Source organism: Oryctolagus cuniculus, chromosome 18 (genome assembly GCF_964237555.1).
Source record: "Oryctolagus cuniculus chromosome 18, mOryCun1.1, whole genome shotgun sequence".
Lineage (NCBI taxonomy): Eukaryota > Metazoa > Chordata > Mammalia > Lagomorpha > Leporidae > Oryctolagus > Oryctolagus cuniculus.
The window spans coordinates 2,828,463-2,854,591 of record NC_091449.1 but is presented as its reverse complement, the minus strand read 5'-3'; the positions used below and the strand labels follow the sequence as shown (position 1 = coordinate 2,854,591).

The 26,129-nt window shown below is 49.0% G+C and overlaps 1 protein-coding gene across 1 annotated transcript; it reads left to right on the top strand.

The window, feature by feature from the left end:
* The first annotated feature begins 1,111 nt into the window (after window positions 1-1,111).
* Window positions 1,112-26,129, top strand: EDDM13 (epididymal protein 13). The gene is made up of 6 exons (XM_070063468.1): window positions 1,112-1,226; window positions 16,559-16,585; window positions 17,379-17,405; window positions 22,246-22,370; window positions 24,436-24,473; window positions 25,873-26,129. Exons 1-6 carry the CDS (start codon window positions 1,142-1,144, stop codon window positions 25,895-25,897), a joined length of 327 nt encoding a protein of 108 aa, XP_069919569.1. The 5' UTR covers window positions 1,112-1,141; the 3' UTR covers window positions 25,898-26,129.

Here is a 26,129-nt window from a genome sequence, read left to right as displayed (position 1 = left end):
ACATGCAGGCCGTAAATACATAAATGTTTGGACATGGCTGTGACCCAGTAAGACTTCATCTACAGTAGGCACTGGACTTCACATCATATGGAACTTGTACGTCATGTCTTTTTTATTTATTTATTTGACAGAGTTATACACAGTGAGAGAGAGAGACAGAAAGGTCTTCCTTCCGTTGGTTCACCCCCCAAATGGCCATCACGACCAAAACTACACCGATCTGAAGCCAGAAGCCAGGTGCTTCTCCTGGTCTCCCATGGGGTGCAGGGCCTAAGCACTTGGGCCATCCTCCACTGCCCTTCTGGGCCAGAGCAGAAAGTTGGCCTGGAAGAGGAGCAACCGCAACTAGAACCTGGCACCCATATGGCATGCCGGCACCACAGGCGGAGGATTAACCAAGTGAGCCACAGCGCCGGCCCCATAGCTTGTACATCATGAAATACTCTTCTTTTGCACTTTTCCCCTCAGTCATTTAAAAAATGTACAAACTGGGGCCAGCGCTGTGGTGTAGTAGGCTGAGCCTCCGCCTGTGGAGCTGACATCCCATATGGGCGCCAGTTAAGTCCCAGCTGCACCTATTCCAACCCAGCTCTCTGCTATGGCCTGGGAAAGCAGCAGAAGATGGCCCAAGTGCTTGGGCCCCTGCACCTGCAGAGGAGCCTCGGATGAAGCTCCTGGCTCCTGGCTTCAGATTGGCCCAGTTCCGGCCGTTGCAGCCACTGGGGAGCGAAACAGCAGATGGAAAACCTTTCTCTCTGTCTCTCCCTCACTCTGTCTGTAACTCCACCTCTCAAATAAATACATCTAAAAAATGCAGAAGTCCCTTTTAACTCATGGTCCCTCCACAGATAAGAGACTGGCTGGATTTGGCCTGTGGGTTGTAGGATGACAAGCATTGTGCACAGCATGAAATTGTTCTAAAGGTTTCTTTCAGATACCGCAGCCGGTGCCAGTGGGAAGGAGCAGTTCTTTGGCTGGCAGCCGGCAGTGTGGGCACAGGTCTGGACACCCGCCAGTCCCGGGCACGCTCCGGGGCATGTGTGGGCAGTCAGTCTTGCCCTTGGAGTCTGGGAGGGTGGTAGGTAATCAGAGTCCCGTTTGCCCTGAAAGGAGCAGGTGCATCTCAAATCCTAGCCCCACTATGTGCCGACCGCTGCCGTTTCTGAGGATGTCCCTGGTGATCCTGGTGTTCCTGGGGTTGGCAGAAGCCTGCATTCCTCGGCAAGGTAATGCTTGCACCCACCCCTCATCTCCCCCGCGCTGCTCCTTAGGTTGGGGAGACACCTGTGGGTGCATTCAGAGGGCACCTATTGAATTTTGCAGTTTCTTGCTACAGGGTTAGACATTCTCATTGCCCTTGGCGGAGATGCTGGGGTGGCTGAGTCCCTATCCTTGGAGACAGACAGGCATACGTCTGCATGCCTCTTTGTGACTTTGGGGGAGAGGCACTGCCTGTGTCAGCCCTGCCGTCCTCACCTGGCCAATGAGGGTCACAAGAATCCCCAGCTCCAAGTCAATGAGGCCGTGTGTGAACAGTGCCTGAGAGTCCACATTTCACTATCACTGGAGAGTTCTAGCGAGACCCCAGACCTTGCAATGCAGACACCAGGAAGTACATTGGGAAGGGCACCACTTGAGTTCTGTCACAAAGCTGATGAAGATTGGACTCTTCTCCCCCACTTACTTATTCAAGTATTTATTTATATCTATATGATCTTATGGATTGTTACTTCATTAACAGACATTTTTTTGGTGAGTAGAATAACGGCCACACATTTCCCTTTGGACACACTCAATCTGAAGTGTCCCTGTAACATTGACAGGGACATCGACAGGTTGCAAGTTCCATGAGAACAGGGCTTGGAATGCCTTTTTACTCCTGTGCTAGCATCTGTCTTTCCAGTCAGCACTGTAGATGCATTCAGAGCAGAGCTTGGATCTGTTTACCTGCATCTTCAGCACCAAGTGCAGGCCAGCGCCCAGAACAGTACCAGGGGAATACTGGGTGGATGGTTAGAAGGATGAGTGGATGGGTGCATGGATACATGGATGTATGGACAGGTGGTCGAGTGAGTGAGTAGGTGGGCAGCTGGGTAGATGGACAGACGGAAGGGTGGGGGATGGATGGGCTGACCTAAGTAGTTTTGCTGATACAAAAATTGGGTGACTTAGCTGTCCTCCGGTCCCATGTACAGCTCGGGTCCCCTTGTTTTTTGCAGTGATCTGAATCTAACACTGAATTCTCCCCCTTTTCTCTGCCCCCTCATCCTGTCGTGAACTGGATGGCTGACGCTTTTGCCCTCCCAGTCGTTATTGAAGAAAAAAGTAAGAACTGTGGAACCCCCATGCTTGTATTCCCCTCCGGATCTTACACACTTCTGGGAATCCTGGGGAGGGGAGGGGACCTTGACTGGGTGCTGACTTCGCCCTGGGGTCGGGGTATAACTAGTAAAGATAAGTCACTGCCATCTGTGTCTAATATTGAGGTACACAATGAAAAGAAGCTTCCCTCCTCCTCTCATTTTTCTGGGGAAAGGAGGCTGAGAGGGAAGAAAGGTGGCGGGTATCCGTATCCCCTGCAGTGACACCTTGACTCACTGTCCCTTTAGCTGGGGGCTCACAAACTTCAGGATCTCAGGACCCCAGGGAGCCTTTTCCTTTCCAATGTGAATAATCTGCCTATGTATTTATCTTATTATAAATTAAACACAAATGGCCAACCGGTACACAAAAAGACATTCACCTTCATTAGTCATCAGGAATGCGCAAGTCAAAATCACAATGAGATGTCATCTCACACTCACTGGGATGGTTATATTCCAAAGATAGATGATATCAAGTGTGGACCAGAATGTGGCAAAGCCAGAGCCTCATCTACCGTCGCTGGCGATGGAAAATGGCACTGCTGCTTTGGAAGAGTCTAGAAGTCCCTCAGCTTTGTGCTGCCAAGCAGTTTCACTCTTGGGTATACGCCCAAGAGAAATTAAGACAGAAACAGAAAAAGTGATACTCACAGCAGGACTATTCAAAAGAGCCAGAAAGTAGAAATAATGCAAACATCCACTGACGATGAATGATAAACAAAATGTTATCTATGCCTGTAACAGCATATTATTCAGCCATAAAAGAACCCTCATGGCCAGCTCTCTGCTGTGGCCAGGGAGTGCAGTGGAGGATGGCCCAGGTGCTTGGGCCCTGCACCCCATGGGAGACCAGGAAAAGCACCTGGCTCCTGGCTCCTGCCATCGGATCAGCGCGGTGCGCCGGCCGCAGCGCGCTGGCTGCGGCGACCATTGGAGGGTGAACCAACGGCAAAAAGAAAGACCTTTCTCTCTGTCTCTCTCTCTCACTGTCCACTCTGCCTGTCAAAAAAAAAAAAAAAAAAACCCTCATGGACGCCAAAATCCAAGGGTGCTCAAGTCCCTTCTATAAAATGTTGAGGTAGTTTCATATAACCTAGGCATATCCTCCCAAATACTTTAAATCAACTGTAGGTTATTTGTGATGCCTAACACACTATAAATGCTATGGAAGCAGTTGTTATATGCTATTGTTTATATTATAATGACAAGAATAAAAGCCTGAACATGTTCAATATAGATGTAAATTTTTAAAAAATTTTTTTGACAGGTAGAGTTTACAGACAGAGAGAGAGAGAGAGAGAGAGAGGGAGAGAGAGAGAGAAGAGAGAGAGAGAGAGAGAGAGAGAGAGAGAGAGAGAGAGAGAAGTCTTCCTTCCATTGGTTTAGTCTCCAAATGGCTGCAATGGCTGGAGCTACGCCAATCTGCAGCCAGGAGCCAGGAGTCTCTTCCTGGTCTCCCATGCAGGTGCAGAGGCCCAAGGACTTGGGCCATCTTCCCCTGCTATCCCAGGCCACAGCAGAGAGCTGGACTGGAAGAGGAGCAACTAGGACTAGAACCCGGCACCCATATGGGATGCTGGTGCTGCAGGCGGAGGATTAACAGTGGCCACTGCACCGGCCCTCAGATGTAATTTTTTAAAAGTATTTTTTTATCCAGTAGTTGGTTGAATCATGACTGTGGAGCCTACAGATATAGAAGACTGAATATGTATGTATTAGGTTGTATCCATATATAGATAGATATCTATTTATTGGACACCTATACAGGATAACTAGATATCTATCCAGATGGGTATGTCTACTTTAGTATCTAGATAAGTAGATATTTATCTGCAAGAATAATTTTTAAAACTAAAATGTTAAAGAAGGGTTCTCAACACCTATGTCAATATAATATTACCACTGTATTGATCTCTGTCAAATTATATGTGCTGAGCTACATAAAAACAATCTCTCATGAAAGTCCCTCCCAATACGGCAACACACAAATCCCATGGAGGAGTGAAGAAAAGCGTGTGGAGCTGGACGGGGCCAGGTCATGTCAGCATTGTCCAACTCTCCTCCTCGTTTTTGTTTTCCATGTGGACTCGCTCACTGACTCCTGGTTCTGTCGCTCCTTCCAGTCAAATGTAAGTCACATCTCTTTCTCTTTAAATCAATGAGGAGCCCAAAGTAGGACCCATCAATCAGAGAAGGAAGGGACTGAGAGAAAAAGGCAAAGCTGCAGAACATCATTCTCAGATTAGAGATGCTCTAGTTTTGCACACGGACTCAAGGCTCAGAATCTTCAAATCACTGGGGTTGGACCTCAAGGAGGCCAACATGATTTTGTAAGCATGTGTAAGATTGGGAATGAAAGAGACAAACAGAACCTGTGTGGTTTCCCGGGTCTATACGTGTGCCTTTGATCAGATTTTCAGTGGGATTAAATGACCCAACATGAGTTGGGTCTGCACAATTTCGTACAATGTATTAGATTGTATTTGTTGGTGGGATTTTTATGAGAAAACCATGATACAGGGTGGATGAGCCTCTTCTTTTCCAAGAACTAACTGTGCTGATCTCCGATTGAGAAGTGGGGATGACATTGAAAATCAATGGCAGAATTCACATGGAGGGTTGAGGGGCTGGATTCTCCGGACAACTGGTACCCCTGGGGTTTCTGACTTCTGAAAAAAGTGTGTATCCAAAGGGGCCTAACACCCTAGGATAGCCCCTCCATCTGGCTCTTCCTCCTACCTCAGGACCTGGTGGGTGCAATGAGATGCAAAGAATGACTTAATTATTTTCATTTTCTCTCTGAATCTTTATTGACACACCATCTCCACTGGCCACATTCGTTCTCTTCTTCCTGCTGCTTGCTCCCGGGCAGTGCTGAAAGGTAAGATTCTCCCTCCATCTCTCCCCCTTGCGGTTCCCATTATCCTTGTACAAAAGGGGTAACTTCTGCTGGCTTTCAACAAGCCTTTTCCTGGCCGTCCAGAGCCAAGTTTCTAATCTAGGAACTAGAATAACTGAGCACTGTAACATCTCCTCTGATGAAAACAAAATATGGTCTTCCTCCTCAGCTCCCCAAACCAAGAAAAGAAATCATTACCTGGAAATACAGTGTGGGTTTTTTTTTTTTTTTTTTTTTTTTGGTGGTCCAAGCTTCAAGATGGTCCACATATGGCTAAAGGAAACCATCGAGGTCAGAGAGCAGAACCTGGCATTGACTTTTGAATGACTTAAAGTGCTGGCAGAGTATGATTTTGTGACCTGTACAGCACTTTGAATTAACAAATTCAGTAGGATTTCTCAGTCTGCAGGAAGCCTCACCCCAGTTAATAGTCTCACTGTGAGGACCAGTAAATGGAGATTTATAGAGGAAGTTGGAGAGATTGGAGTTTGAATTCTTGCTCTTTCACTTACCAACTGCTTACACCTTAGCAAGTCATGTAATTTCTCAGTTGCACCTGTCCCCATCAGCACTGTGGGAACAGTACTCTGATCTCAGAGGACTGGTGTGAAGTAGATAGAAGGAAAGAGCTTGGCACCTCTTTATAGAGTCAATACAGGGTTGTCTTTTTATCTTTTCCAAGCATGACTGAGAAAGGGTGCATGGCCAAGCCCCTTCCCAGTTCAGTTAAGCTCTCCTCCACATGCAGGGCAAAGGGCACTCAGTAATCACAGGGTCCGGACCTCAGTTCCTAACAGCTCACCGTGGCCCACAGTCTACTTCCCATCCTGGTCGCAGAAACTGAGCTGGTTTCCGGTTTTCTAATTATGGTTTCATCTCCTTATCCCTTGGGCCCAACATTCTGTGCCACATCTGTGACCCTGGCTGCCACCTCAACTCTCCATCTGGATGGACTGCAACCAGGGATCATAGGTAAATATCCTGCCATGTTCGCAAACGACCTTGGACTGGGAGTCTGGGGGGAACCTCCAGCAAGAATGACTCAGCCTCTAGTGTGTGTCTGAACTCACGACTAAGTGATGGCAGCTCAAGAATGGATATGCAGTGCTCGCTCTTTCGAAACTCCTGGTCTGGTGGGGAACAGAGACAAATACAGTCATGCACTCGTAACGACATGTCAAGGACAGACTACACATGTGATGGGGATCCTATGAGATGTTATCCTCTGTAACTTGTAGTATTATGAATTTGCTCATTCTGTGATGTTCACACAATGACAAAGTCACCTAACAATCCGTTTTCACATCAGTAAGCAATGCATGACTGTGAGTAGAAAGCGACTTACATTAGATTCAGGGATGCCTGCTGTGACGGAGCTAGGACAAGGGTTTGGTGAGAAACTGAGGAAACCCTGAGTCATGTCTGAGGCAGCACAGCCACACTATGAGTGTTAAGTCTGTTGAGTGGAGAAAACCCCTCAGTTGGGAATACTTCTTTCTGTTGTGTCTGTGCCTCATCAGTTATGTCTCTTCCCCAGGTCTGATGAACAGGCTGTCCCCAGATGGTAAGTGTGGGGTCATCTCACTTGGTCCTGGGCTTTCTCTTGTGTACAGGTAATTAAGCTATTTGTGCTCCTATTTATAGTCTAAAAAGTTTCCAGTATTATCCAATCATATGTTTTGTTCATTTTAATGTAATGAAAATACTTATTACTACATAAGGTTACAGCTGGAATTTTACCTAATAATTGTTAGACTACGGATTTCTTAGGTTTTAAAAATATGTGGACCTGGAAAATACTCATATATGTCTATAACTTTTTGAGTTACAACGTGTGCTTCATCAATAAAATCTGACCTCTTTCCTTCAACTACTTCAGTAATACTCAATTCCTATTGATAATTTAATGAGTCTCTGGTTCATGAATATTTAGGGTTTTTTTCCTAATATAATTTTACTTGCTTTTGTTTGTTTTCATGACATTACAAATATCCTTATAGAATCACTGATTCTTTTTTTTTTTTCAAAGAAATATGTTAAGTTCCTTCAAGGTAAATGGCTGGGTTAAAGGTATCTGCATTTTAAATCTGTATACACTTCAATTCACACGCGCACAAACTGCCCATGAGAATACCTATTGCTCCATCCCTTCAGCAATGCAGGATATTATCAAACTTTTAAATTTTTAATAGTAATGCTTTCAAACGAGCCTCCATGCTTTTTCAAAGATAGACTGCCAGTTGGAGTACTAACAATACTCATGTTTCTATTTTTCTTTTTCTTTTTTTTCTTTTCTTTCTTTTTTGGACAGGCAGAGTGGACAGTGAGAGAGAGAGACAGAGAGAAAGGTCTTCCTTTGCCGTTGGTTCACCCTCCAATGGCCGCCGCGGCTGGCGTGCTGCGGCCGGCGCACCGCGCTGATCCGATGGCAGGAGCCAGGTGCTTCTCCTGGTCTCCCATGGGGTGCAGGGCCCAAGTACTTGGGCCATCCTCCACTGCACTCCCGGGCCACAGCAGAGAGCTGGCCTGGAAGAGGGGCAACCGGGACAGAATGCGGCATCCCGACCGGGACTAGAACCCAGTGTGCCGGCGCCGCAAGGCGGAGAGTTAGCCTACTGAGCCGTGGCACTGGCTCTATTTTTCTTTAAGTGAACTCAGTTTTTTTTTTTTCTTAAATAGATCAACTTGAAAAGCAAACTACTAAGTCACTTAAGTGGAAATCTAGTATCACTTGTCATCAGGAGAAAATTGCAATAAAAATAAATGTAATGGAAACAAAACCTTGCTAAATCCTAACAAGGCACTGTTTTCTGCTGAGTTTTTTCACTGAAGGCGAGTTTCTCTCTTTGGTAGAAGAGAAAGTTGGCAAGTGTTAGTGTCAGTGTTAGAGAGGTGTTAAAGATGAGTCGGCATCATGTCAAGACTTTCTTTCTGACTGAAAGACAAATGGAAAAGGAAAAGCTTTCTCACCATGTGGCACTAAGGAGTTAAAGCTGAATCCAGTCCACCTGAATCTGCTTCCTGGCCATCATGCAAGGTTCATACCCTGTTACTGGAGTTGCCTGGCAGGGTGATCATAAGCTGGGGTCCCAGAAACACAACCCAGCTCCATAGTTTATCATACACATCACCAAGGGAAAGTCCGAACACACTGCACAGGCTGGCCGTGAAAATGCAGGCGTTAGGAAGCTGGTTGAAGCTGGTTCCAATCCCTCGTCTCACTCTTCTGAGGATTCTAAAGTCCAAAGACCTCCTTGAGGTTTCTGCTTCTCCTACAAAGACAGTTCCTCAGTTTTCTTTATTTGGGTGGGTGAACACCTGTGTGCACTATTTTGTCAACCAGGAAGTCTGTTCTTATGTACAATTATTGAGTTCTGATGAAGGTCAGAGCACCAGGAACAGTCACAGCCTTGAGTGGAAGGCTCCCCTCTCACCAGTTCTACTCCTCTCCTTCCTTCTCTCCTTTCCTCCTCTGAGAAGCAAAGGATCCAGCTCCCCCTGACGCCTACCGTCAGCTAACCCACCACACCTAGAAATACCAGAATCTCCCTCCCAGGAAGGCAGCTGGACTTCACAAAATAAACAAAATGTTCTTATTGTACATGTGATGTGCCTGCCATGAAGCCAAAGATCAAGTTCACATGGGCATTATGGTGAGATCTGACGTGACCATCACTAGGCATGACGAGGGGTCTTCCAAAAGTTCGTGGAATTGCATACTATGTAAGAACTGTGCATGGGCCTCAAGACCTTGTGCAGGACAAACTTACCATTGAACTCCATTTTCCCATGAACTTTTTGAAGCCCCTTCCCTTTACATATGATATCGTGCATAATAATAATAATCCCTCGTTAACCTTCTAATACCTGCAGAGTCAGCCTGAGTTGAGAGTGGGGGAGGCAGGTGTCGTAGACCCACAGGCCTGGAGATCATGTGCACAGTACAGATGGGGAAAAGTGAGGCTCACCAGGAAGTGGAGCCTCATCGGCAAAGTGGAAACTAACAAAAACGTCAGTCAGCACCTCAGATGAGCAAGTGTACCTGCAGGTCCTCACGGGCACCACCCTGGTCCAGGGCAGTCCACCTGTCTGCATTTGCCCAGGATTTTTCCAACTTCAGCACTGACATTGAGGCATTCTGGGAGGCACTTCGGCTCCAGGATGATCTCTCAGCTATGGTTCTGATTGTACAAGGAGGAGATTGACATAAAGTTGCTGAAGACCATGGTGCCAGGATCTGAGCACGGGTCCAGATTGCTCAGTGAGGCCCTGCTGTGAAGCCCCACTGTTCTTTCTCTCTCTCTCTCTCTCTTTTTTAAGATTTATTTATTTGAAAGTCAGAGTTACAGGAGAGGCAGAGAGAGAGAGAGAGAGAGAGAGGTCTTCCATCTGATGGTTCACTCTCTAATTGGCTGCAACAGCCAGAGCTGCGCCGGTCGGAAGCCAGGAGCTGGGAGCTTCACCCGGGTCTCCCACGTGGGTGCAGGGGCCCAAGGACTTGGGCCATCTTCCACTGCTTTCCCAGGCCACAGCAGAGAGCTGGATCGGAAGTGGAGCAGCCGGGTCTCGAACCGGCGTCCATATGGGATGCTGGCACTTCAGGCCAGGGCGTTAACCTGCTGCGGCACAGTGCCGGCCCCGAGGGCCCACTGTTCTTAGGATGAATTCTGGAGTCTTTCCGAGTCCCTGTGGGGGCTGTGCACCATTACCTCCTGTACTGTCCAGCTGTGTCTGTGCCATGGTCATCTTAGACCTCTTCCAATCCTTCTGGAGCTCTGGGCTCCTTCCTGCCCATGCCCATGTTGTTCCCCCCACCAGGGGCACTTTTCTCCCTCCTCTCCCAAATTCCTTTACCTGCCTAACCCCTGCTCGTCTTTCAGGTCTCAGACACAACATCACTTCCACCAAGATGCCTACCCTGGTACCCCCACAAGGTCAGCAGCCATCCCCTCCTTACAGATTCCCACTGTACCCTGCAGGTCTACCCAGAACTCTCATCCCATAATCCCCTACTTTGGGATGTCTTTGTTGCCTGCCTCTCTGACTGGACTGTAAGCCCCCTGAGCCCACAGATCTTGTCTGTCACATTCCGTTGCATCCTCCGTACCTCGCTTAATGCCCAGCACACAGCAGATGCTCCAGAAAAGTTGCTAGGAGACCAAGTGACTGCATCAATGCGTCTGTGCCTTCAGCTGTCAAACCCGTGGGTTGTGTTTCCTCATCTCCAGTAGCACTTCCACCTCTGCTCCCCTGATGGGTCGGGGATGCTTTTCTACTGGTGTCTGGGACTCGAGTTTTAATGCCTGTTTTTCCTCTCTACTCCTCTCCTCCCCTGGAACCTGGCTGCCTGCATCTTCGCCCCCAGATAGAACAGAAGAAGAAAGTAAGTACTGACAGTCTGTGTCACTGAAATGAGACTCTCATAAGCCAATCCAGGCTTGACATTCCTTTCCAAAATTTGGGGGTAGGATTGGTCCAGGCCCTGGCACTTGGCCACTAGTTGTTGACTGGGACTACATCAGCACAAACAGAAAATGGTGAAGTCTAAACCTGTGGGAAACATGATTGGCAGCAGTTGTATTTTTTTTTTCAGAAAAAAATATTTATTTGAAAGGCAGAGTTACAATGAGAACAGGGGAGGGAGGAGAGAGAGAGATATCCTCCATCTGCTGGTTCACTCCTCAAATGTCTGCAACAGCTGGGGCTGAGCCAGGCTGAAGCCAAGAGCCTGGAACTGCATCCGGTCTCCCACACGGGTGGCAGGGCCCAGGTAGTTGGGCCATCTGCTGCTGCTTTCCCAGGTGCATTAGCAGGGAGTGGGATGAAAACGGAGCAGCTGGGACTCCAGCTGGCACTCATGGGATGCCAGCATTGCATGCAGCTGCTTAACCTGCACTACAATGGTGGTCCCAGCCACTGTCATCTTCCATGATATAAATACTCTAATCTTGGCTGACTTCATGCTGCTAACGGTTTAAGAGTTGGCATGTAAAATTCCTGCAATTGTAACAATCATCTCTTGCAAGCCATTACCAGCACATCTACAAGTTCAAGTTAGATTTCTTACTATAAGTTGCTGCAATGAGAAGGAGCCCCCCTCATTTTAGCCTTCCAGAAGGAAAAGTGAGAATCTGGAGGCGAGAAAGGAGCTGGACCCTTTAGAGAATGGAGGGAAAATCCCGAGGAAGAAGGATGGTGGAGCTGTGTCCTCGGAAGACAAAGCAGGCTTGCCGACCTTTTAGGTCCATGGCACAGGGTTGGGCAACAGAAATGTTTCTTAAAAGAAAACAATGCCTTTGCAACAACTAATCCACGTTCACATCAAAGGAGTTGAAGAAAACCAATATGGCAGCACCTTCCTTTATAGCTGAACTCTTGCGGCAGCACATGGAAGCCAAGTTCCCCACCCCCACCAAGTTAGCTGAGAATCAAAAACTTTAAAAAATAGATTTCTGTGCCTCACTTGAGCCATCTGCATGAGAGTACCACAGGCTAGGATCTATGACTGTTTTTGGAAAAGTTTCCCAGGTGCTTTTGAGAACTTGGTACAGATGGTTTGAGAACCACTGAGATAGAGCAGGTTTTGCAAACCGGTACTCCTGCTGCCTGATTTGTCAATCAAGCTTCATTTACTCACAGCCACACCCACTGATTCACGTTCTGTCTGTGGGTCACTTCTGTACTGCAAGGGCAGAGCTGAGTGGTTGCAACTGGGACCACATGGACTGCACAGCCTATAGTATTTCCCATCTGGCTCTTTACAGAGAAAGTTTGTTGATGTCTGAGCTACAGCAACACCTCTCAGCGTTTGCTTAAAATCCAGTTCTAGGGTCCCAGCTCAGACCTAAGGAGGAGGACTTATGTGATGGAGCGAGGTGTGCGTTTGTAACACACTTCCTAAGTAATGGTTCCTTCACACACTACCCTGGCCATACAGGCCAGCCAAATTCACCTCGACAGTCCAATGGTCTAGCAGGGGGCACCATCACTTTCCAGGGTGCAGCAGATGAGGAAGGAAACGGTGCTTTCCCCTTGACCTTCCCTCTTTAGCCTCAAGTCCTACTTCAAAAAGTTTGTGCAAAAACCGAGTTAAACAGGCTTTAATGCAAAAATTGAAATCCATAGTTTTTTCATATCACACATTTTCATTGGCTTTTTGAAGATCCTTTGTATTCAAGGACTTAAAAAAATTCCTTGTGCTGAAAGAAACTGATCATTTCATTTTCCATGAGTGTTCGGAAGTTCCCTCATATTCCCAGCCTGCCCTGGAGACAGAGAGGCAGTGATTTAATGGTACCCACCTGTTCTGCTTGAGCCCTTTATTTTTTATTTTTTTTTATTTTATTTATTTTTTGACAGGCAGAGTGGACAGTGAGAGAGAGAGAGACAGAGAGAAAGGTCTTCCTTTGCCGTTGGTTCACCCTCCAATGGCCGCCGCGGCCAGCGCGCTGCGGCCGGCGCACCGCGCTGATCCGATGGCAGGAGCCAGGAGCCAGGAGCCAGGTGCTTCTCCTGGTCTCCCATGGCGTGCAGGGCCCAAGCACCTGGGCCATCCTCCACTGCACTCCACGGCCACAGCAGAGAGCTGGCCTGGAAGAGGGGCAACCGGGACAGAATCCGGCGCCCCGACCGGGACTAGAACCCGGTGTGCCGGCGCCGCTAGGCGGAGGATTAGCCTAGTGAGCCGCGGCGCCGGCCTGCTTGAGCCCTTTAAACCTAAACTCCCTACTACATGCATTTCCCTCCCTTCATTTATAAAGATAATTATTATGTCAATATTTTATAGTAGCCTTCCTTTGACTATCAAATAAATATTTAGTAAAGCATCAAAAACGAGTGCATATAAGACTGGTGAGACCTAGGTAAGGCCTATAGCCCAGGTAGCTGCACTGGGCCGGCACTCGTTTGCTAGTTTTGATAGCATGCTCTGATTCCACCAGGGGCCAACCCTGGGAGAAACTGGGTGATGGGGACACAGGACTCCTCTGTGCTATTCTTCGCCCATGTTCTGTGCATCACTAATACTGCTTAGACGGTAAACTGAGGCACAGTGAGATTACAAGGAGCTTATCTGAGCAAACAATTCATGAGTTGGGAGCTCCAGGCCAAAGTGCTTTGGGAGCTCCATCAGAGTGAGGCCCTCATAGGATGGACCTGGAAGTGAAGCAGAGAAAATGTGTGATGGCCACAGCGATAGAGCTGCCTTATTTGGTTTATACTGTTGGAAAATCCTTAGTTATAGAGGGGTGTTGGCTGCTTCTGATTGGTGAACCTAAGTTCTATTTGTCTTTCATTGTAGGTATTTATAAGAAATAGCCCAAGCTAAGGTTCACTTAAGTTTGCAGATCAAGCAAGGCTGAGGTGATAGGAGGCCTAACTGAATCATTCAGGGTGGGTCTCCATTTTGGTGTGCTTTAATGGTATATTGAAAATAAAGTTTTAAATAATTTTAAAATATTTGATGAATGGATAAAGGAATGGACCAGGGACAGGAGGGGTGCTAATGCTGACCCTGTCTTTTGCTAATTTTTTCATATTGATTCCTTGATGGCTGGTTGGCGGTATGCTCCAGTGAAAAGTAAGTTATTTTTCCTTTTTTTTTTTTTGGAAACTGGAATGTTTCTAGATGTGGGGAAGGAGAGGAAACAAGAAAGAGATCTCCAGGTAGATCTTCTCAATTTAGGACACAGGTTGAGGGAAACCCTCTGTCCATGGCCTCCATCCCTGAAGGAGGCTGGGGACTGGCTGAAGACTCCCTGATCCTGTGATTGCACAGGGAGTTGTGAGATGTGCCCAGGCACATGTGGGTCTGGAGTTGCACCACACCGTGTGGGCAGGAAGGTGAGCCCTTAGCCACTCAAGTCCCCGAGTGTTGAGCAGGGTTTCATAAGGACTCTCAAGGACTGAGGACCAGAACACCAGGAAGGACTGAGGTGGGCACATCTGTGCGGAGGACATGGAATAAGGAGAACCAAGGGCAAGTGGCCCAGTCCCTCCTCAGCTTTCCCCCTCCAGACTTCCTAGGAAGAGACAACAGAGAACAATGGGCATTGGCTAATGCCCCTCTGCTCATCTCCCTAACCTCTGAAGGGCATATCTTAAGGGAACTGGGCACCTGAGGACTCTGCCTGGGGGAAAACAGTGTCTCCAGAGGAGTCAAGTGTCCTGGAAGTTTCCAGAGCCCCCTGCCCATCCCCCAGCCCATTCCGTAAGCCCTGGAAGGCACTGCCATTTCCCCTTTGCCCTGAGGACCAGCAGGGTGGGTGAGCAGGACAGAGGCATTTTGACCCTATCTCTTCCTCCTGACCTGCACGCCTGCTGCTGCCCAATGACTGACCGGATGTCCTCCTGGATGCTCGTGTGTCAACAGTACTGAAACGTAAGATTCTCGGGGCACACGTTGGCCCTTCCACTCACTCCCATTCTTCTCTGCCCCAGATCCTCCCTCAGAATCTGACCACCCTTTTCTGGAAGAATAATAGCTCCATCATTTTCACCTTTGAACAGGTGGGGTGTCTGTTTTTAACTTTTTATTTATTTATTTGAGAGGTAGAGTTACAGTCAGAGGCAGAGAGAGGGAGGTCTTCCATCCACTGCTTCACTCCCCAAATGGCCGCAACAGCTGCAGCTGAGCCGATCGGAAGCCAGGAGCCAGGAGCTTCTTCCGGGTCTCCCACACTGGTGCAGGGGCCCAAGAAGTTGGGCCATCTTCCATTGTTTTCCATAGCAGGGAGGTGGATCAGAAGAAGAGCAGCTGGGACTTGAATGGGCACCCATATGGGACGCCAGCGCTGCAGGTGAAGGATTAACCTCTGTGCCACAGCGCCGGTGCACTTTGCTGGAGGCACAAGGTGGGTGGTGGTGGACACCAGTCTGACGCTATGGCTTAACCATGTGGCTGTGTTGCTCACTGTCCTGTGCACAGCCAGACTCTCCTTCCAGAGTCCAGCTCTGGCTATCTCATGAGGCCATTGCTGAAAAAGGTCACTGTTTGACAAAGAAGTCACATGCTCTCTTTGATTTTTTTGTGGTAAAATATGTAACGTAAAACTTACCACCCACGGCCGGCACTGTGGCATAGTAGGCTAAGCCTCCACATGCAGTGCTGGCATCCCAGGTAGGCACCGGTTCGAGTCTGGCTGCTCCACTTAAAATTTAACTCCCTGCTAATGGCCTGGGAAAAGCAGCAGAAGATGGCCCAAGTGCTTGGGCCCTTGCACTCACGTGGGATACCAGGAGGAAGCTCCTGGCTCCTGGCTTCAGATCGGCACAGCTCCGCCATTGCGGCCATTTGGGGACTGAACCAGCAGATGGAAGACCATTCTGTCTCTCCCCATATGTAACTCTCTCAAATAAATAAATAAAATCTAAAACAAAACAAAACAAAAAAACCCAACCATACCACCTTTGCCACTTTATATGATATGGTAACACATGGCACAATTGCAGTGTTGTGCAACTACCACCCCAATCTAGTGCCAGGACTTCTCTTCACCCCAGAAGGAGGCCCCAAACCCATTAAGCAGCCAGTCCCACTCTCCCCCTTCCCCAGGTCCTTGGCAGCCACTATTTTACTTCCTGTGTCTGAGAAATTGACCACTGTAGGTCCCCCAACGCCACCCACATGATGCTCTGCTCCCGTTCGCTGCTGTAGTCTAACTGCTCGCTAAGATCTGTCCTAAGCCCTGTTCCAGCCACTCCCTGTCCCTCTGCCTTCTGATGGTGTGATTTTGTCTCCTGCTCTGGCCTCTCCTTCCACGGCCCTTGGGACTCAACACTCTGGACCCTGTCTGCATCCTTGACCTGTGCCCACCTCCTGGACCACACTTCCTCTGAATGGATGACATCAGAGATCCTAGGTAAGTACCTCCCTGCACACATGTCTTGGGGCTTGCTCATCAAGAATATATATTTTTTTAATTGCCTAGAATATGACAGGACCATGCAGAGTATGGGGAACCTGGAACCTTAATCTCACCTGCTCATACCTCTCCATAAACTCATAGTCTGATGGAGGAGCAGATGAGTGACAGATCCTTGTGTTATAATCTGATGGAGGAGGTTTACAAGTGACAGATCCTTTATTACATCTGATGGAGACGGCAGAAAAGACAGAACTTTGTATTATAATATAAGCCAATGGCCCGACGGAGAAGAAGTGAGGACAGTGCCAGGGAGACCAGTAGGACCTCTCAGAGTAGCAGCAGCTCTGGGCAAGGTTGCTGAACCCGTTGGTCTGCGGTATTTGTCTCATCGCCTCTTGTTGGGACTCTGTTTGTTTGTTGCTTTCTTTCAGGTTTGCTGAGCCTGCAGGTGTTGAGTGGTGAGTCTGGTGATGGCTACTGGGCCCCGTGATTCTCCCCGACACAGAAATACAGTGCTGTTCACTTTTTTCTTTTTATGTTGGAAGACTTTAAATAACATCAAACCAACCATTGTTGGCAGCAGAAAATGTTAACTTTTTCCATTCGTCCAACAAATATCAATTAATGTTAGCTACTCTATGCTGAGTCTTATTTTAGGTATCAGAGATATAGCAGGAAATAAAACAGACAGAAATATGAGCCTGAATGCAGCTTGCATTCCAATAAGAGAAAGAAAGGAGACAATAAAGAAGCAGGTTACACAGCTGTTGGGTGAGGCAGAGGGGAAGGATGTGGGAGAAGCTGAGATGTTTTTAAAGGACCAGCAGGGAAGGTGACATCTGAGCAGACTTGAAGGAGGTGAGGCAGCCAGATGTGTGTGAGGGGGCAGAGCATTCCAGGCAGAGGGAACAGCATGTGCAAAGGCCCCGAGGCAGGGGAGTGCTGGGACTAAGGAACACCAAGGAGGCCCATAGCATTTCCTTCTTTCCGCGCCCAATGCACCCAAGATCACTGATTACAGTTTCCACCTATTTCATAATTCAGTGAGTATTTTGTTTTTTCTCCCTTCTTCCCTCCCTCCCTCTGCCCCTTATTCCCTCCACCTCTTCCTCTCTTCTTCCCTCCCTGTCTCCTTCTTTCTCCCTCCCTGTCTCCTTCTTCCTCCCTCTCTTCCTCCTCCCCCATCTCTCCCTCCCTGCCTTCTCTTTCTCTCTCCTCTTGCTGCCCCTCCTCCTTCCTTCCCCATTTTAGAAGAAACAAATGACTGCAAGGAAGAAGGTGAGTGCTTGGGGCCCTGCCCTCTCTTTTTCTTTTCTTTTTTAAAAAAGATTTATGGCCAGCGCCATGGCTCACTGGGCTAATCCTCCACCCGCGGCGCTGGCACACCGGGTTCTAGTCCCTGTTGGGGCGCCGGATTCTGTCCCGGTTGCCCCTCTTCCAGGCCAGCTCTCTGCTGTGGCCGGGAGTGCAGTGGAGGATGGCCCAAGTGCTTGGGTCCTGCACCCACAAGGGAGACCAGGAGAAGCACCTGGCTCCTGGCTTCGGATTGGCGTGGTGCGCCGGCCATAGTGGCCATTGGGGGGGGGGGTGAACCAACGGCAAAAGGAAGACCTTTCTCCCTGTCTCTCTCTCTCACTGTCCACTCTGCCTGTCAAAAAAAAAATTTTTTTTTATTCATTTGAAAGGCAGAGTTAGGGAGAAACAGTGAGAGAGGTCTTCTATCTGCTGGCTCACTCTTTAAATGGCTACAACAGGCAGGCGCCGTGGCTCACTAGGCTAATCCTCCACCAGTGGTGCTGGCACTCCAGGTTCTAGTCCCGGTTGGGGCGCCGGTTCTGTCCTGGTTGCTCCTCTTCCAGGCCAGCTCTCTGCTGTGGCCCAGGAAGGCAGTGGAGGATGGCCCAAGTGCTTGGGCCCTGCACCCCCATGGGAGACCAGGAGGAAGCACCTGGCTCCTGGCTTCAGATCGGCACTGCGCACCGGCCGTGACAGCCATTTCGGGGGTGAACCAACGGAAGGAAGACCTTTCTCGCTGTCTCTCTCTCTCTCACTGTGTAACTCTGCCTGTAAACAAAACCAAAAACCAAAAACCAAAACAAAACAAAACAAAACAAAACAAAACACCTAAATGGCTACAACAGCCTGGGCAGGGCCAAGCTGAAGCCAGGAGCCAGGAGCCTCCTCTGGGTCTCCCACATGGGTGCAGGGGCCCAAGCACTTTGAGCTGAATGGGAAGTGGAGCAGCTGGGACTTGAGTCAGTGCCCATATAGGATGCTGGCATTGCAGGTGGCAGCTTAACTCTCTACGGCACAACGCAGGCCCCAGGGCCCTGCCTTTTGCACCCAGAGGTGGGGGCTCCTTTGGTCTGGGTTGTGATGGAGACTCCAGAGGAGAGGGTCGCAGGAGGTCCAGGTTAGAGGCCCTGTGTCCAGAGGCTGCTCTCACGAAAGGTACCGCAGCCTGCAGACCGCCCTGTCCCCACGTGTGGCTCTAGGAGAGGAGACCCGACTGAGGTAGGCGGGCCCCACCGTGTGGCTCTGGGATAGGAGACCCGACTGAGGTAGGAGGGGCACATCTTTACTCGTCTCATGTGCTTTCTGCGGACTGCCGGACCCTCTCTTTACCTCTGGCCATTTCCAGAAGTCCTGAGTAACAGGACTGTGCAGCTGAAAACCAAAAGAAATGAAACCAGGGAAGAGAAACCTCAGGTGACCCAGATGTCGAAAATAAGTGCTTTATGATAACCAGGATTATTAAGAGGACAGGACAATTCCACCAGAAAATTATGACATGAAATATGGAAATTCTAGAATTTAAAATATGCAACCGAAATTAAGAATTCAATTTCTTCTATTGGGCTTAGCAATAGGACAACCAGGGAGCTAGAAAACAGGTCAGGAGAAAACATGAAAATCAAAGCACAATGGATAAAATTGGAAACTGTTGACAAGAGCAACAGAGACGTATGAGGCAGTGAAAAGCTGTGCTGTGTGAAATCGGAATTTCAGAAGGAGAAGCAAGAGACAACGAAGCCGAGAAAATATCAGGTGGGTTCGTGACTGAGAAATTTGCATACCGATCAAAGGCACCATCAAGCAAAAGATTTTTAAAACCCTGAGAACCTCAAGGGCAAGGACTACACAGAAAAGCGTTCCTAGAACACTGCAGAACACGGGTGCAAAGCAGAGACACCGGGATCTGTCTCCTGGGGCGGCTTCGAGGAGCAGGAACTCGCCGTCTCACGGCAATGACGCCCGGAAGTCTGGAGTCGGCGTGGGGCCGCTGTGCCGCCTTCAGAAGCGCCAGGGAGGGGGCTCTTCCTTGCCTCTCCCAGCTTCCGGTGGTCACCATCCATCCGGCATTGCTCGGCTCATCACAGCACCTGTCGTCACTGCCTCTGCCATCACACCGTGCTCTTCCTGTGCGCCCTGCATCCGAACCTTCCCTCTCTGATGGGGCACCAGTGGCTGGACTGGCACCACCCTAATCCGGTGGGATCTGACCTTAACTGACTGTCTGGAAAGACCTGCTTCCAACTAGACTCACGTTCCCAGGCACTGGGGGTTAGGACCTAACCCTGTCTCTGGGGGAGACACAACTCAGCCCACAATAGAGACATTGCCATCCAAGGAGCAGAGATGAATGACAGCAGCCCCTCAGTGGGAGTGATCAGAGACAGAAGGTGAGGGCACGAGAGGCTTCCGGAGCTGGAAGAGGACTGCTCACCTGGACTCCGCATGCTTAGAAATGGATGCAAAATACTTTCCAGAAAAAAATCCAAACACAAAATTTGTTGCTAGTTAAGGTATACTAAGGAAACACGAAAGGAAATACTTCAGGAAGAAAGAAGATATCCCATATGGAACCATGAATTCTAAGATGGACTAAAAACAATGGAAAAAGCAAATACATGGCTAAGTAAAAATGAACATTAAGGGAATGAAACAACACTAGTATCTAGCAGGAATTAAGAAAATTCATAGTAACAATAGCAAGGTTGGAGCAGGAAGATGTTAACATGTTCTTAGCATTGCACAGAGGCGTGGAAACAGTGGTAACAATAAGTAGTATTAAAGAAGTGCTGGGGGCTGGCGTGGTGGCATAGAGGGTTAAGCCATTGCCTGCAACACCAGCATCCTATATAGGTGCTGATTTGTGTCCTGGTTACTCCACTTCCAATCCAGCTTCCTGCTAATGTACCTAGGAAAGCAATGGAAGATGGCTCAAGTCCTCTGGCCCTTAAACCCATGTAGGAGACCTGGAAGAAGCTCCCGGCTCCTGTTTCTGCCATCTGGGGAGTGAACAAATGAATGGAAGATCTCTCTCCATCTCTCCCTGTCTCTGTGTAACATTGCCTTTTAAGTAAGTAGTATAAATAAATAAGTGGTAAAAGAAATAGCATTAAAACCTATTATGTTGAGGATGGATGGTATAATCTATAACCACTAAAGAATGGTTGAAGACTACATAACTTTTTTCTTAAATTTATTTATTTGAGAGACAGAGTTAGAGACAGGGAGAGACAGACAAACTATCTAATGGTTCACTCCCCAAATGGCCACAATGGGTGGAGCTGGGAGCTTCTTCTGGGTCTCCTACATGGGTGTAGAGGCCCAAGCACTTGGGCCATCTTGCACTGCTTCTCAGGCCATTAGCACGGAGCTGGAGGGGAAATGGAGCAGCTGGGAAGCAAACTGGCTACATCACCTGGCAGTCAAGGTGACCATCTGCGCCAGCTTTATCCAAAGACAAGACTCACTTCTCCCGTCTAGCAAGCAGCAGGCGGCTTTACAACTTGCAGCGAGATACCCACCAAAGCCCCTCTCTCAGGAACTGTGAGAAAAGCAGTGCTACCTTCCTCAATATTTAGGCTTCCAAGAGATGGCTCTGAGGTCCTTGAGAAAAACATCCGAGGTCATAATCAAGGTCATACTACTGGCAAAGTGCTTAGTTGGCTTTTGAAGAGATTTGTACCCATTTCAAAGAGACAAGTTTTCTAAACTGGGTTCTGTAAGAAAAAGGCAGAGGAAATTTTGTCCTAATTCTCAATAGGGAGGATTATTTATTTTTCATTTGCATTTACCTTTATACTAGTAATGTCCCACCTTTTTGATTTAGGAATTGTTTAAACAGGCATGTTTATTTGTAAAAATTTCATTTTCTAGATGTAATACTTTTATTATTTTTTAAAGATATAATTATTAATTTTTTTTGAGAGCTAGAGTTGTAGACTGTGAGAGAGAGAGAGGTCTTCCATTTGCTGGTTCACTCCCCAGATGGCCACAATGACTGGAGCTGCACTGACCCAAAGCCAGGAGCCAATAGCTTCTTCTGGTCTCCCACAAGGGTTCAGGGGCCCAAGGACTTGGGCCATCCTCTGCTTTCCCAGGCCATAGTAGAGAGCTGGATCAGAAGTGGAGCAGTGAGCCCATATGGGATGCTGGCACTGCAGGAGGTGGCTTTACCCACTATGCCACAGCGCCAGCCCCGGGTTGTAACCTTTTTTTTTAAAACAAATTTTTGTTTTTATTTGTCGAAAGACTGAAAGATAGAAATCCTGTGTCTGCTGGGTCACTCCCCAAGTGCTCACAACAGCCAGGGCTTTGCCAGGCCAAGGCCAGGAGCCCAGAGCTCAATTTGGGTCTCCCACGTGAGAGGCAGGAGCCAAATTACTTGAATCATCACCTGCTACCTCCCAGGGTGCCTTGAGCCCAGGTCCTCTTATGTGGGATGCAGGTATCTCACGTGGTGTCTAAGCCACAGCGCCCAATTCCCACTCATCCCGTTAGGTTTGAAGTGAGGAAGTGATGGTCAGCCAGATGATGGGCTGAAATCATGACCAAGAGAGCCTGGGAGGCTGGGACCATGAGGACAGGTGGTTTGGTGAGAGAGCTGGGAAACACGGAGGCAGACTTGGCAATGTTTGGAGGTGAGGAAGGAGAGAGCTCAAGAAGAAGACGGACACTTTGTCAGGGACGGTGAGCACTACTTCGCATGGGGGAAAGCCAGCAGCAGCAACAGCCAGCAGGTGGAGGTGGGGCGTGCAGCTCAGAACGAAGACTCGCAGAGGGCAGCGGCCATGCCCTCAGTGAAGCCATGCCTGTCGGTTCTCTCCAGTGAAGCTCACCCCAGCCACCACCCCTTCCAAGAGACCGTTCCCAAGGAGGAACTCGTGGAACTTTTTGAAATGTGCCTACATGATGATGACCTTCTTCTTCACGTCCTACAACAAAGGAGACTGGGTAAGGAGGGGTCCATTCCCACGGCGGTCTTTCTATTATGGAGGGAAGAGGGAGAAGTAGGGGAGGCTAGGAAGAAAGAGGAAGAGGAGGTGATGCAGACAGAAGGGGAACAAAGGGAGCCCAAGCCGTTCCAGGCCATTTAAGGTAGGAGAGAGATCTCTGCGCGGAGCACCCTCCCCTCCCACGGCTGGGATAACAGCCACTCCATTCTGCACCAGCACAGCCCTGGGGTTTTCTGTGAAATATGCCCATTCCTCATTCTCATTCTCTGTCTGTCTTCACATAAGGGAGGTTTTCCGGGACCAAGTCTTTTATGGCTGCTGGGGATTCTACTGAACAAGTCCCCTTTGAGCAGGTCTTAGTTTTGCGAGGGAGATGGGCATCCCAGGAGATGCCCACGTTAGCGAGTGGCTGTATCTCATAGGTCCGCCAGGGCTGTCAGTGCAGTAGGTGACTGCTCTTATCCCATCCTCCTCCTTGAGGAAGGGTGGGTGTGAGCTCATGGAAGCTTCCTCAAAGAGATCCCTTCATTCTCTCTTAACGGGAAGGATGGAATTAGCTACTGAGGAGCAGAAATGAGGGAAGGGTGCTCCCAAGAAGAGGGGCCACCGTGTGCAAAGACTTGTAATAAGGCAAAGTGCAAGAAAGAAGTAGTCATCTATCTGTTCCTCACACATGTGTGTAGCAGGCCCACGCAAGGTGCTGAGGGTTCTGGAGAGAACAAAATCCATGAGGTCCTTGAGCCCACAGGGTTCACATGACAGTGGCAGAAGGACTATGGATAAACAAGCACCAAGCTCCAAAACCAATGCATGAAGTCAGGGTGATATCACAGGACATGCAGGGCAGCGGGCTGCTTTTCCCGGGGAGATAATTTGGACAGAGATGTGTGGGTAGAAGGATCTTGGGTCATGAGTTGCTCAGGGACAACTACTGGGAGCAAAGCAAACATGCAAGGTAGGCTCAGAGGAAGAGAAGCACTGTGTGCAAGGGGCAGAGCTAGCACAGGGTCCTCACAGGCCAGGGCCAGGGGAAAATTCTCTTCTAAGGGTGGTGGAGAGCCATCAGCGAGATCTGATTTGAGTTGTGGAAAGATTGCTCTGGGTGGTATGTGTGCAGAGGCAGCAGGAATCAGGCCAAGAGTGGAAGCAGAGACCAAGAGGTGGAGATCCCAGTTGGGCAGGGGATCTGGTGACGGCGGTGGGGGCAAAGAGTGAGATGTGGAGGTCCCACAGTCGGGGCAGAGGATCTGGTGATGCTGGTAGAAGCAGAGACCGAAAGGTAGAGGTCCCAAAGTCAGGGCAGGGGATCTGGTGACGGTGGTGGGGGCAGAAAGACCGAGAGGTGGAGGTCCCACAGTCGGGGCAGGGGATCTGGTGATGGCAGTGGGGGCACAGAGTGAGAGGTGGAGGTCCCACAGTCGGGGCAGGGGATCTGGTGACAGTGGTAGAAGCAGAGACCGAGAGGTGGAGGTCCCACAGTCGGGGCAGGGGATCTGGTGACGGTGGTGGGGGCAGAGTGAGAGGTGGAGGTCCCACAGTCGGGGCAGGGAATCTGGTGATGGCGGTGGAGATGAGGAGACATTTACAGTAGCTCCACAAAGAACTGCTGGAGGATGTGGTGTGAAGTAAATGAGATGGGCCCCAGACTTCAACTTGAGCCCATGGAGAGACTAGCGGTTCTCAGACAGGAGTGAGTGCCACCCAGGGGCCACTTGGCAGTGTCTGGGATCACATATGGTTGTCACAACTAGGAGAGGGAGTGCTATTAACACCTAGTAGGTGGAGACCAGGGATGTTGTTCCATGCCCCAACTTCATGAGACATCCCTGGGTTAGTGGATGGTGTTGCCTGTGGTGTGAGGACAATTGGCTGGACGATGAAGTAGAACGTGAGCAGTGAGAGGTGAGGCTAGGCTGGACAGGTCAGCAGGACCACAGGAAGTCACGATAGGAGGGGAGGAGCGGAGATGGAGGAAGGCAGGAAAGGCAGGGAAGGGAGCTTACTGGCCTCACCTCAACTGCTTCTTCCTCTGTTCCCATTCCCTGCCTTGTCAACCTCCCAAGTGTTACTGCCACTACTGCAACCAAGAACTGGATATCAGGTATGCCACGCAGCAAAGGGGACTCTGCCCATGCTGGGGCTGGGCGGGCGGGGAGCAATTCATTCCAACCGCCTGGCACTTGAGGTTGGGAATGGTAGGTGGGTTTGCAAGCTCCAGTTACAGAATCCCACAGCGGCAGGAAGTCCTGAGTGCATCCCCTGTAATTCCAAGCCACTGTTCGACAAGTCCAGTGAAGCACAGTACATGTACTTCTGGAGGAACTCACACATTCTTCCACACATTTTATTGTCGATTTTCAGAAACTGTGGCAAAATGCACAAAACACAAATTTACCATTAGTTTAGTACTCACAGTGTAGGGCACCGTTACTACTATCCATTTACAGAAAATGTCCATCATTTCAAAATAACTTCTGTAGCCGTTCAGCATTCCCTGCCCCTCCCCATTTATGCTGACACTCAGAATAAGCAGGTTCAGAGGCAGAGAGTGGATCTGTAGTTGCCAGAGGTGCAGGGGCAGGAGAAAGGGAGTACTTGCTTCATGAGCCGTTTTTCTGGTTGATGAAAGTGCTCTGTTTGAAACTGGTGATGGTTGCACAGTGAGAACTGTACACTTGAAAATGCTTAAAATGGTAAACTTTATTATGTCAGTTGGAAAAACAATTACAAAAAATTTCCAAATTTGGAGCTGGCTCCCTAGAACACAGTTTGCAGACCACTAGACTGAGCCCCTCTAGGAGCAAGATGAAACCCAGTCCGTCACCAGGATTCCAGCACCCACAAGCAAACCTTATATGGCGTGAAGACACATCAAAAAGTTCATGGAAAATGGAGTTGAAAGATGTTTATTTTAATGCAGAAAATTTTGAATGTGAGGGGCCTTAAAACAAGTTCATAGAAAATATTATGAAAGAAACATGCATGGATTTCGATTTCTTTCCTATAAACTTTCTGAAGTACCCTTGTATATTTACTTCCTGCATAACTCTGCACACCTCCAGTGTGGTGGGACGAGGGACCAGCACGGCCTCCTCTGGTCTCAGGAAGCAACCTCTCGAGGGAGGTGGGGCAGTGGCAAATAAGCCATCTCACAGGTGCTGTGGACAGAGTGGGACTGTAGGGGTGGCTTCTTCCCCGAGTGGCTGGAAGAGCCCTTCTCTAAGAAGGAGACAGCTGTGCTGAGTGATGAGGAAGAGCCAGCCCTGATGAGGTCTGAGAGGGGTGTGTTCTGGCTGGTGGGACAGCCTGGTGGGGGGAGGGAAAAATAGTTGAAAGAGGATTGTGGTCCAGGGTGAAAGTGGTAAGTGGTGAGCTTGGGGGTGGTCATGCCAAGCCCTATGGGAGTAGGTGGGGGATGGCACAAGGCAAGAAGCTTGAGAATGTATGAAGGCATAAACAAACGCACGGACACATTTCTCTCCCTTTGTCCTGTTCCTTAGAAACGATCCCTGCTGTTCTTTCTAGCGAGCCTGCTCCACCTCAGCTCAACTTTCCCAAGTCTTCCACCTCCCAGGTACTCTCTGTCCCATGGCTTGCTGACGTGGAGGGAGTGGAATGGGCCCTTTGAGGAACACCACTGCCTGCCCAGAGTCATGGCAGGTGTCTGAGGGCTCAGAAAGCAGCTGAGCGTGCATCTGCTCCAGATACGTCTCTTCCAGACCACTGCCAACCGTTCTCCAGTGTTTCTATAATAAAA